The sequence below is a fragment of the Beta vulgaris genome, chromosome 3 (genome assembly GCF_026745355.1).
Source record: "Beta vulgaris subsp. vulgaris cultivar EL10 chromosome 3, EL10.2, whole genome shotgun sequence".
NCBI lineage: Eukaryota > Viridiplantae > Streptophyta > Magnoliopsida > Caryophyllales > Amaranthaceae > Beta > Beta vulgaris.
Genome location: NC_079204.1, coordinates 12,084,685 through 12,098,074, shown reverse-complemented (window position 1 = coordinate 12,098,074; position 13,390 = coordinate 12,084,685). Strand labels below are relative to the sequence as shown.

The 13,390-nt window shown below is 38.9% G+C and overlaps 1 protein-coding gene across 1 annotated transcript; it reads right to left on the bottom strand.

The window, feature by feature from the left end:
• Positions 1–5,914: 5,914 nt before the first annotated feature.
• On the bottom strand, positions 5,915–11,723 carry LOC104906624 (hypothetical protein). Its single transcript, XM_010695403.4, has 3 exons — positions 11,515–11,723; positions 8,803–9,199; positions 5,915–6,434 (listed from the first exon to the last, which is right to left on the bottom strand). The coding sequence occupies exons 1-3, from the start codon at positions 11,651–11,653 to the stop codon at positions 6,152–6,154; spliced, it is 819 nt and encodes a 272-aa protein (XP_010693705.1). The 5' UTR covers positions 11,654–11,723; the 3' UTR covers positions 5,915–6,151.
• Between the last annotated feature and the right edge of the window lie 1,667 nt (positions 11,724–13,390).

Sequence of the window (13,390 nt, the reverse complement as noted above, 5' to 3'; positions counted from 1 at the left end):
GACTCACTTTGTCTTTGATATCATGTCCCACCAACAAAAAGCAACGGTACAATTCATAATATTTTTACAAATTTTACAATTCAAAGGCACAATTTCCTTCCAATTGCTTGGATTCAACGGTACAATTTGTACAAATTGTATAATTTTTATTTTTTTAAGAATTTATAATAATGCCTATAAATAACTCTTTGTGTACAACTTATTTTTACATTCTCCTATATTCACCCATTTCAATTTCCATTTTCTCTCTATCCGCTAAAAAAATCCATCTATTATATTTTGAATGGATCCAAATCATAATTTTGATTTAAACTCCCTTATGAGTTTGTTTCAAAATAATCCTCAATTTTAAACATTTTTAGCTCAACAAAATCAATACCAAAATTCCCAAAATTTCCAAAATTCAAAATTTTCCTAACCCCAATCCCACTAGTACGGGTAATGCACAAGTGCAAAGTTTTACCCAATTTCTCCAAAATTCAAATAACCAATATACTTCTACTAGTCAAAATATTGAGCAACCTACTTTACTCCCATTAGTATTGGGTCCAATTCCGACAACGCGTTTGTAGATAATGCGGGTGTTGAAGAGGCGAAGAATATTGATATTACTACAACTACTCATACTGCTGCTCGTACTACATCATGTCGCGAAGTAAGTCAGCCTAAAGAGAAAAAATGGTTAACTTAGACGATAGAAGATAAAATGCTTCTTGGTATTGCATGGATCAATACTACCAAAGATGAAGTGAATGGCAATGCACAAAGAGCAGATGCATACTGGGGGGAATTTGTGCATTCTTCAATGAAAATAGGCAAACAAATCAAGCTAAACGTGAGATAAATCCTTGCAAACAACATTGGTGGGCAATTAATAATGCACTTGAAAAGTTTGCAGGGTGTTATGCCAACTATGAAAAGAGGAGTGGGTTCAATGAAGGTTTGGAGCTCTCAGAGGCTCGTGCATTTTACCAAAGTCTCTATAATACCAAGTTCTAATACGATTATGTGTGGAGTATTGTGTGTGAAAGTAATAAGCTCAAAGCTGAAGTAAAGAGCAAACGTAAGAAAGACAACGATAGTGATTCGTTAAAAAGAAACAAGATTTCTTAATCAGAAGACTACATAGCAAGTGAGGAGGATGTTGAGGGTTTCAATGAAGTTGAGGAAGGCCGACCAACAGGTCAACAAGCTGCAAAGAAACAACTAGCTACTTAGAGGAAGGGTAAAAGCATCCAGAGTGATCATAGTGAAGCAATATCAGTTGCAAAGAATATTAAAGAGTCACGTGCACAATCAATGAGTCGTATGGCAGTTTTGAAAGAGCAGGAGCTCGAAAATCAACTACTTTGTGCCGATGTCACCAAGATGGCTCATTTGCAAAGGAAGATTCATGAGAAGAAGTTGCAAGCACTTGCGGAAAAATATGGATGGACTTTTGATTAATAGATTGCTTTCAACTTGCTAAATTTGATTATATTTATTAATGTTGTTTTAATATGTTATAGCTATGTTTCAGTTAAGCATGTTTTTATTTCATGAACTTATGTTACTTCTTAATATTAATAATAAGTAATTATTTTCATTGTTGACGTTAAGTATGATAATTATTAGTAATATTATTAATTAAAATAATCAAAACAATAATGGTGAATTGATTAAAATTTAAGTGAGTTGTCACTTCCAAGTCTATATCAATGCATGACTTGTTACCTCACATCCATCTTTTAAGTAACTTTGTCAGATATCATTGCATTATTTTTTGAATTATTGTACCAAAGGCCAGTGCATTATTGTTGTAGTATTCATTATAGTGATTGAATTATTAACTTCCACAACTTCTATATATCCACAATTCCTTTCCAATTCTAAACCTCAAGGCATAGTGATATGTCATACTCTAACCCTCCCAACACATTTGATGAATTATACAATCAAACGTATGATTCGTACAATATAGGTACACATATTTTATTAAACTGTGCAAAATATCATTAATGTGTATGTTTATTTTCAATCACACGACATTAAAGAGATATTAAAAAAACCATTAATTAATCACTTAGTCTTGTAAGAGACCGCCTAATTTTAACTTTACGGTTAGAGTGAAATGGAATGGGCTTGTTAGAAAAATTCAGTTTTGGATTCGTCTAATTTTATGTTAAGATCAGACCGCCTATTCTAATAATTTGTGCTCATTAATTATAGTAGTGTCCTTTTTCATCATAATTTTAGCTTTTGAAATGTGTAATTATTATGACTTGAGAGTTGAAAGTTGTCCATTTTTCATATACGTAAGTTTTATTTTAAAAAATACATACATTGAATTAAGCTATCAAACTAATTACTCAAATACCAAGATGATGTACAACCATATGGTAATAACTTAAGAGGATGTCTTACGTTGACAAGAATCCCAAGATGTTATTTTTTAAGAGCATGACCACCCATGATTTTAAAAAAATGGCATCTGTTATAACGGCCGTGAGAGAGAAACAAATTATGACTGCAAAAACAATAAAAACAGACACCAGATTTACGTGGATCACCAATTTGGCTACGTCCACGGCAGAGAGAGGGAGAATATTTTATTATGTGAGTAGAACAGATTACAGAGAGAATATAGTCTAATTCGGCATTTAAAACCTAGGTATAAATAACCTATTTATACTTGGCGTCAGAAAAACGCGTTTACCAGGCAGCCGTCCGATCGGGTCGGGAAACATCCGCCAGATCGGGCGGAATTTCCTTCTTCCAGATTTGTTGCGCGCCCGGTCGAGCGACATGGCCCGACGTCATCGGGCGACTTCACCAAAACCCGCTGTTCTCATATTCGTCACGAGCCCGATCGGACGGCCTCGCCCGACCCGATCGGACGGTACCCCAGGACCTCCTTTTTGACGCATTTTTACTAACACATTCAAGGCACTATTCTTACAAATCTCCACCGTGACTTGAATCCTCTCACAATAACCAGAAAACAGATGCATTGATCACAACGCCCAGAATCTCCCAAACACCAGATTTGTCCCAAAAGACAACCAGAACAGATTAGTCCCTAAGGACCCCCAGAATTGCCCCAAGAGGGCAATTAACAATCACGACCAGCTTGTAAGTCCAAGCAACCTTGGAACTTACCCTGTGGAATCAGATTCGAACAGATGTGTTCCTTATACTCTTTCCTAGCACAAGTAACACCTTTCTTGGACGGCCCAAAAATATTCACCTCTCCGACATACAGTGCAAAACCCACCATGTCTTCACAACCGTCCCTTTGGGGAGAATTCCCAAAGATTTCATGCTGACCAGGAGTCAAGTTTGACTGACCCAATTTTGATGACGAAGAACACGGAATTTCAAATTCATATTGTGAGTGTTGACAGATTTCTCCCTGACGTGAACCACCACTCCAATCTAGAGTGCCTCTGTGCTCCACCTGTTTCTCAACACTATCACAAACAGCCAATGTAGCAACCCAGACTCAAATAACGTAGACCCTTGCAACACATACAATGTCTCCCGTTTATCCCCTTTCAGGATCATCTTCGAACCCCTGTAGACATACAACCCCTCACCCTCACCTTTGAAACTGAACCCTTTCTTGTCTAACAGACTAAGTGAAATCAAATTCTTTGTGACCTGTGGAACATGCCTAACATCATTCAAAGTACAGACTTTGCCATCATATGTCCTAATTCTGATGGACCTATACCAACTGTCTTACGGACCTCAATGTTGGCCATAGTAACACTTCCATCAACCTGTTTATAGTTCATAAACCACTCCATGTGCGAACACATATGACAAGACGCTCCAGAATCTAAAACCCACACATCACTGCAATGTGTTTGTTCATTAGCAACTAAAGCAATATCATCATCAGAACTGAAATTTTCTGCTGCAACAGCAGCAAAACCAGACCCAGATTCATCAGACCTAGATTTATTTTTCTTTTCAGGACACTCGCTCCCTTTTCCAATGCCCCATTTCCTTACAGTAATTACAGACATCACTAGATTTAGGACCCCTAGAAGACGATTTCCTGGATTTTTTCCCCGAATTCTCCTGTCCATTACTACTGGCTACTAATCCAGCAGCCTGATCGACTACACCTGTACCAGATGCCTTATGACGAATCTCTCTAGTGTGAAGTGCAGATCTTACTTCTTCTAATAACAAACTATCTTTTCCAACAATAAAAGAATCCACAAAATTCTCATACGACGAAGGCAAAGATACTAATAGAATTAAAGCAGCATCCTCATCATCTACTTTAACATAAATATTACGAAGTTCTAGTAAGATAGTATTTAATTTATCTAGATGGTCCCTCAGAGACATACCGTCCTGCATACGCAGGTTGAACAGACGTTGCTTCAAAAGTAAGTTGTTGGTTAGAGATTTTGTCATGTATAAACTCTCTAACTTCAACCACAGACCAGCAACAGTTTCCTACTCCGCAACTTCAGTAATTATGTCGTTAGAAAGACACAACATAATCGTTGAATGTGCCTTCTCCTCCAGAGTGGTCATCTCAGCGGTAACTGGATCTGTTGAATTCTTTGCCAACGGTGCCCACAACCCTTGTTGCTTCAGTAACGCCCGCATCTTGATTTGCCACAGACTAAAACTATTCCTCCCAGTAAATTTATCAATTTTGACACTCATCCCAGACATCTTTCTCACACAGATCGATCACCAAAGCTCTTGATACCAGTTTGTTATAACGGACGTGAGAGAGAAACAAATTATGAATGCAAAAGCAATAAAAACAGACAACAGATTTACGTGGTTCATCAATTTGGCTACATCCACGGCAGAGAGAGGGAGAATATTTTATTATGTGAGTAGAACAGATTACAGAGAGAATAGAGTCTAATTCGGCATTTAAAACCTAGGTATAAGTAACCTATTTATACTTGGCGTCATGAAACGCGTTTCCGCGTTCATCGGGCAGCCACCCGATCGGGCGATATTTCCTTCTTCCAGATTCGTTGCGCACCCGATCGGGCGAGACTCGTCCGAGTCGTAATCCGCGAGCTCGCGCGATCGGGCGACTTTACCAAAACCCGTTGTTCTCAAATTCGTCACGGGCCTGATCGGGCGGCCTCGCCCGACCCGATAGGGCGGTACCCGAGGACCTCCTTTTTGACGCATTTTGACGAACACATTCAAGGCACTATTCTTACAACATCTTTCTCTTATCTCACGAGGAGGGTAATCATGCTTCATGACCCATATTGACAAATGCACCTATTCATGACTAGTAGAAAAATATCAGTACAAAATAGAAACTCAAGTATATAAAATTTATAGAGAAAATAAATAATTTTAAAAGTGTGTTAAATTATAACAAAATAGTTGTCTATTTATAGATATCTAAAAATTATGACCTTTGGTAATTTTTTTTATTTTGTTTTACTTAGTAGTTTTACGGCATTTCAATTACAAAATTTCGAATTATAATTTATGCATGTGAGTCCCAACTTAACTTGCTCTATAACTCATTTTATGACTTAGATCACGGGATAATCTAAAGCATGACTCAAATTAGATCACCAAAGAACACGAGTGCAAGAACGCGAGTACAATGCCATGATTTTTTTTTTATCGAACTTCATAACATATTTTAATGATCAAAATACATTAGTGGTCATGCTCTTGAACCGCATGAGTCTATGATTTCATATGTGAAACAAAAATATCAGATGATGCTAATTGCTAGACCTTCATAGAACAGCTTGGTTCTATGGATCCCTACGTTAGCCAAATTTTCAAGATGCTAGACCTTTATAGAACTGCTTGGTGGTAGGAATCAACCATGAAAGTAAGTTCAGTTCCCAAGTTTCTTAGGCAACAGGCTTTTTCAGCCAACAGTCGGAGCGAAGGCATATATGTCAACGCCGCCGCCAAATGACATTCAACAATGAAGTAATATATTCCCGGAGTACTTTATTCCCCGAGTAACTCGTTCATATACAAGACTAAAGAAACGAAACGTTCACAGATCTATAAGAACTGACATGGAAAGAGTAACTTTCCATAACTAATCATACATGAACACCGCCAGAGGGCAGCGGTGTATCTACAAGGAACGAAATCTACTGAACAGTCAGCACATATACAATAGAGGTCTTAAATGGGGAGACTCTTATACATTATCCCTTATGAGCTTCATCATAAAGGTAAACTGCATATCTGGAGAGGTCTTGGGTTGGGGCCAATTTGCTCCCGCAGGCACTTTAATGCATTTAAAACCCTGGTTTCTGTACAACTTTGTAGCCCCTGGATTCTTCAAATCACAATGAAGTGCAACAGAACGGCAGCCCCAGCTCCGGGCTTGAGCCTCTGCCTTAGCTACGAGCCTTTTAGCTATCCCCTTCCGTCGATACTTTTCCCTAACTGCAACATTTGAAACGTATGCTATTCCCGTCCTGCAATCACACTAACTTTATCACAATTCGGATTCGGAACCTGATTTCTAAAGATTACTTTATTCATCAGATAATAGCTGCAGATATAGCTCCAATTATCATAAACTCATACTCTGAAATTTAGAAGTTGTGGTTATACAGATTCTCATTTGAGAACGTCTCACACAGCATAATGTGAAACCCTTAAAGTGGACCTGTAATAATTCCTAATAAAAGAGGACAAAGCAATTTGTACATTGATGCTTTTTTTTATTCATGTATAGAGCTTCACTGAAGAAAAGTGAATAATTTAAAAAATGTTTTGGTTTAGCAAAAATCCTTAAAGAGGGCTCGCATTTCACGAATACATTAAAAAGTTATCCTTGTAAGATAACAAGGCTGTTTTTGAGTTATCATGTCAACTTAAAAGGTGATCTTTTTAACCATATGTGGAAGGGATTAAAGGAATAGTGGGGTAGAGAAAGGAGAGGGAAGATCTAGTTTCCCTCGAAAAGATAATAACGATTCACCCATGCTTTGATTCGAGTACCAGTTCCCTCCAAATGAGGGTAATGGTTCCTCCACTCTTCCCTCCTTCAATCACCACCAACTCTTCCAACAATGACCACCTTTTGATTATATTCCTTCTGACCCCTTAACTAATTCCAACTCCAAGCGAGCACTGACGGCCCGTTTGGTTAGTGGTCATAAATAGTGGTAATGGTAATGAAATTTAGTGTAAATTTTGTAAAGAAGTTCTCATGTCAATGACCATGAAAATGAAACTTTATCACAAAACATGGGTTTCCCTTTATAAATTTCCATTACCATCCAATATTACCTTCCCCAAGTGGTAATGGATAATAATGAGATTTTAGGAAGAAAATGGATATATTGGGATGAAGTAGCATTACCATAGGTAATGACATTGGATTTCTACTACAAATTTACACTATGATACATTACCATTCCCACCATTTATGGCCTCTTACCAAACGACCGTGAGGATTACAAGCGTAGGTTTGTCCTACTTGTCACGGATAGACTAGACTGGAGGATTAGTTAGGGAGGTAAAGGAGAAAAAAATGGTTGAAAATAATGGTGGTTGAAGGAGGTGTATAACTGTATAGCCCATATTTGGAGGAGAACTAGTACCCTCAATTTGGAGGGAGCGATTACTCTTCCTCCCCCTTTCTTTCTCTCCGACCAGATACCACCGCCTCCACCCATTTATCATCCCTTTACATCTACCTCCATCTTGTAATTTTTTTCTCTATTAACTCCCTAATTTATTTAAAATATCACTATCACCACGTGACAGGATGGTATTAATGCTTAAGATACCTCCAGAGAAGTGATGTATAAAGCAGCTGAAAATTTTCTTCAGTAGCATTACTTTTTCTCTCCCAAACCCACAGCTCCATGAAATCAGAAAGTACAACACCACAAACAAAATGATAGACAAAATGAGATCCTTTCCACACCGAGTTCTGTTTAGCTTCAGTATATGAGGTCAAGGTCACTGATAACTACCAGTCTACCACAAACAGTTCCCAATCACCTCTCCCCCTTCATTTAGCAGCAGAGCATCAATGCAGGTCCAGGACAACCGAAGAAAAGGACAAGTTCTCGCGAATTCTGCAACAGTAAATCACTGCTAACATAGTAACATCTATTTCTAAATGCTACAACTACCACTAAGTTCTCCTATAGAGAAATATTCTTTTTTTTTTTATGGACTAAACTTGAGAAAGAGTAGGGTACCAAGTTATTTCTCCCAGATCCACGATCTTCATTGCTATATTGAGAAGCTCGTTAAACTCATCAATTACCATTCAGAAAAAAGTTTTTCAAATTGTGCAAGGAAGGATGTCATAAAAGAAGAAGCATGCCCATTTGCTAGCTCTCACTACCTAATTCACTTACTTGACTGAACTACCAAGAGGAATGATCAAGAATATTTTCTCAATCACATACTTCCTCCGTACCTAAATAAGTGTTACATTAAGCAAATTGACACTATTCATCAACTAACTTCAATTCTCTTTTCTCGCTATTACATAAAGAAAAACATAGTCAAGTGGGATCTTGTTAGATTCATCTCAATGTATACTTTCAAAATATCAACTTTTTTGAATTTCTTGTTTATGCGCAACTAAAGATATTAATGATGAAAGAAGCACATCCGGTTACGTGAAAAGGTGGATGTAACACTTATTTAGGAACAGAGGAAGTATAAGATAATCAGGGGAGAACACACTGCTTTCACAATTTTATTCCTGCAACTTTTTCTCAATCCCCATTACCCATCTTATGTGATTGAGGTTCAGATCAGATTCGGCTAGCATCACATTACAAAAATCCAATAAAAAACAAAGGGTAAACAGACCTTCTCTGCCGCAGTGGTCCTTTCCTTGGTAGGAAATCAGCAACAGTATCTACAGTTAAAATTCCAGCAATAGAACCTCTGTTCAGACTGAATTTGCCATCATTACCTCCAAATATGAGATCTTCACTCCTTAAATAATAAGAGTCATTTTCAGAGCTGCCAATAACTGCAACCAAGCAAGTTCTTTTGCAACCATGAGGCACAGTCAACCCAAAGATCATTGCTATTAGTCTGTCAATCCTCAAGACAAAGTCTAACGGAAATGCATACTCGGGAAAGAAGGAACTACAATGTGTTTCAGCCACTTCCCAAGAGTCCTCAAGCCTGGCCTCTCGAACAACTATCTCAGGGGAAACAGTTGGAAACAAATCCACAACTTGACTTGCTTGGCAAGCCCCTGCAACAGATAATGAGCACTATAAGATAATAATTTTGCTTGAACCACTTTTACTTGAACATAAAACCCTTGAAAAAGCAAAATAAAAAACCATCACACATTTACTAGCATAAAAAGCTACATCAAGGACATTCCTCGAACAGAATAATTATAATTGGAAAAATTGATTTAAACAGTCCCAACTATGTGCGCCCTGACAAAAACAGTCCAACTATCGTTTTTTATTATTCAGTCCCAACTTTAACCCCCCTTTACACTGGTGGTCCAAGTCGACTGATTACTTGCTAAACCGATTAAAAACCCTATTTTCCTTTTTTCTCTTTTTTTTAAACATGTTTCTTCCACCTCTTCCTTCAGTCTTTCTCTCTCCTCCCTCCTTCCTCCCCTTCCCTTACCACCTCTCCTCTTCCTTCTCCCTTCCACCCAAATGACAACCTCTCTCTCACACTCGAAACCCGAAGCTCGTGAAACCCGAAGCTCGTGAAGCCTGTGCTACCAGCGCGGTTGATGTTGGTTGCCGGTGATGGGTCGCGCAAACCTTGCTCACGTCTCTCTCTCCTTTAGCCGCTGCTTCGAGCAAGGGGGAAGTCTTTCGGGTGCAGGGGAGGTGGGGGAAGGGGAGGGGTTCCGGAGGCTGGGGGATATATGGCGGGGGCAGGGGAATGTTTTAGGGTAGGGGAGGGGAAAGAGGAGGTGGGGGGAGGGGAGGGTAGTGGAGGGGAAGGGTTCCGGAACAGGGGAATGCATGGCAGGGTGGGCTGACTAGGGCAGGGGAAAGGGGAGGGTAGTGAAGGGGAAGGGGAGGGGTTCCGAGGCAAGAGTGGTTGGCGAGGGAGGGGTGGGAGGGGAGGGGTGGTTGGGTATGCGTGGCTGGGGACAGATGAGAGGAGAGGAGGAGGGAGTAATGAAGGAAGAAGGGAGAAAGAAGATTGAAACAAATAAATAAAAAATGGCAAATTACCTGCTACAGCAGGTAAATTACAAAACACCCTTCAAAGTTGGGACTGAATAATAAAAAACGATGGTTGGGACTGTTTTTGTTAGGACGCTCATAGTTGGGACTGATTAAATCAATTTTCCCATTATAATTTGAGTTCATTAGGGAAAAAAGACCACCTTTATTTTATTTCCTTTTCTAAATACCACCTTGAGTAATTATAATTTTTGGAAAGGGAGAAACCAAATTGTGTTTTAAAGTTTCCAAACAAATTACCATAAGGAAATCCCATTGCTATATTACAGAAGTTGTTTCAATGGACATGTTAAGGTGTTACGAAAATATAGTGATAACTGATAAGTCTAATTCTATATTGCTTAAACACATATTTATTTGGAAAAACCAAATTGTGTTTTAAAGTTTCCAAACAATAAGGAAATCCCATTGCTATATTACAGAAGTTGTTCAATGGACATCTGATAAGTCTGATTCTATATTGCTTAAACACATATAGCCACTTTATCTCGTCATCTCACCCATTCACTGCTCAAAGATGTGGCAAAAATATAAAGGGACTATATGTACAACCTCCCATGTCTTTTCTAAGTAAATTATTGCTGGACATTATAAGATCCTGGCATCAAGTAAGTTCTACTCATCACAGACAATACTTAATAGAAAAGACAACCAAAAGTCCAAACGGCTTTACTCTGAGCCACCTTCACAGCATGTTCCTCGCTCACGTTGAAACTATTGAAAATAGCCTACTTCCACAGAGAACACAACTACCATGTCAAATTCCACTTCCAAACAGCCAAGAAATAGCAATTGGCCAACAACAAAACGGCTGAGACACCGGACATAGTTCCAAGTTCGATACAAGAGCAAGCAAGAAACAAGAAAAGGAATACAACAATGTTCAAACTATCCAGTCCAGACTTCGGTTCAATGATTTTCGAAGACGGGTCAAAAGCCTGATTCCACTAAGAAACAAGCAAGTTATTTGACTCTAAAATCAAAATGCTATTAACTTAAATTTAAGTCCTATTAAGCAGTCCACAAAATCCTACAGAAGAGCACAAGAATACCAATAACCCAATAACTATTAAACATTGTAATGTTTAGACATTAAACATTAACTGTATTCTTTTACAAACATATAGAATATCTAATCAAAATTGTTAAAATTAAGTTAATAAGTTTTACATCATCCTCGTATAAAAATGAAACCTTAGAACTCATAAACGAGTCAATTAATTGTATACACGAATAATTGCTAAATACAAGTACAATCAATCATAAATCAAAATTCAAGGGTAATCAATTATTAGGGCAAAAAAAAAAGAGAGATAACAAAATAAAGGTGAAAAAAGGGCACCTGCAGATTTGGCAAAAGGAGAAGAAAATCGGAGATTGTTGGAGGAGAGAGAGAAAGAGGATTTAATGGTTGATGAAGAAGAAAGGTTGGAAGAAGATGGTGTAGCCGTGATAGTCAGCCCCAACGGTATGGTCCGCATCTCCCACCACCTGTACCTCGATTCTGCCTCTATTCCTTCCACTTCGACGCAAACCTCCTTTTAGAATCTACGGATTCCACACCTACCATCAGTGTTCCTCCAATACCTTCATTTACCTCAAAAACAGGGTGTATCGTGTCCGACACGACACTTTACTTTGGATACAGACTTTTTTCTACAAGATAGCCGAGTCGGACACTTGGACACCCGTATTCGAGTAGACACTCAATCTGTGTCTGAGTAACATAGATTACAACTATAAACAATATCACCGTAAAGTCGTAAATTCCATTTCATAATCCTTGCAACACGTCAACACACGCTCTTAAATATAATAATATTTGATATTTACAAATTTTTTTTTTTTTTTTTTTTGATTCAAAGGAGGCCAAGCCAAGGATAATAAAACACAAAACAACAGGAAATAAAAACAAACCAAAAACAAAAACTGACAACACCTACTGAGGAACTAAACGTGGAGTAGTAACTCCACGAGCATCCTCTACTATAATCCTGTGAAGCTCCAAAGGGGCTGTCTCCAAGATTGACGAGGCATTAGCATGATCCACCCCATAGTTAGCTAACCAGTCCGCGGCCCGGTTACCCTCCCGAAAGACATGAATCACCTTAACCTCCCAATCTTCTTTACGTACCAATGATAAACAATAACGAATGAGATGGGTACACCCACCACAGCTACTTCGACCCTCATTAAGAGCTTGCACACACGCTAGATTGTCCAGTTGAATCTGAAGCTGGCTTATTTGTAGATTTCTAGCTAGCTCTAGGCCTCGAACAAGTGCCAAAACTTCTGCTCTAAACGCGCTACATCGACCAAAATTTAGCGTAAGAGCTGAAATGAATGCTCCACTTGGATTGCGAATGATTACGCCTCCACCAGCTTCACCAGGCGATCCTCGGGTCGCTCCATCCGTATTCATTGCATACCAGCCCACTGGCGGCGGAGCCCATGCTATAAATCTCTCCTCCTTCTTACCATGCTTCGCAGTAGTATTCAGCTCATCATGGAGACTTCTCCATGTCTCATCTCATCAAATCGAATTTTAAGAAATGCACCAACATCCACTGGAACTTCATTCCCTCGCCCAAAAACAAACATATTTCTCCACCTCCAAAGCCACCATATAATAATGGCAAAAAACGTGGGCCATGTCTCTTGCTCATTAGTCTCCAAGTTCTTCAAAATCCAGTTTTTCAAGTCTTCTTGAAAGAAAGAAGGGTCCAAAGCAGGTCCTTCCACCTTACGCCACACACTCCTCGCAGCGGGACAATCCCGCAATATATGTAAGGTTGATTCAGCCGAGTCACCACATACAAAACATCTCGGATCGTCCGTGAGTTTACGTTTGAATCGGTTGACGTTGCCCATCAAACGATCGTGACAAGCTAGCCACATAAAAGCTCGAACTCGTTGTTGTACCGGAGCTTGCCACACTAGCTTCCAAATATGTTCTTGATACTCCGTATTTTCTTGACGCAAGATTTTAATTGCCGATTTAATTGTAAACTTGCTTTTCGAATCCGCACCCCAGTATAACAAATCTTCCACATCCGGATCTTCCATAACAACATGAGCTTGTATGAGTTTTAGAATGTCTTCAGAGAGGTAAGGACTAAAGACCTCCCATTTCCATCCTTCGCCTATTTCCCACATTTCATTAACAGTAGCACCTGCAATATCATTAGGGGGTGGTTGAGTTACACATTGAATCAAGG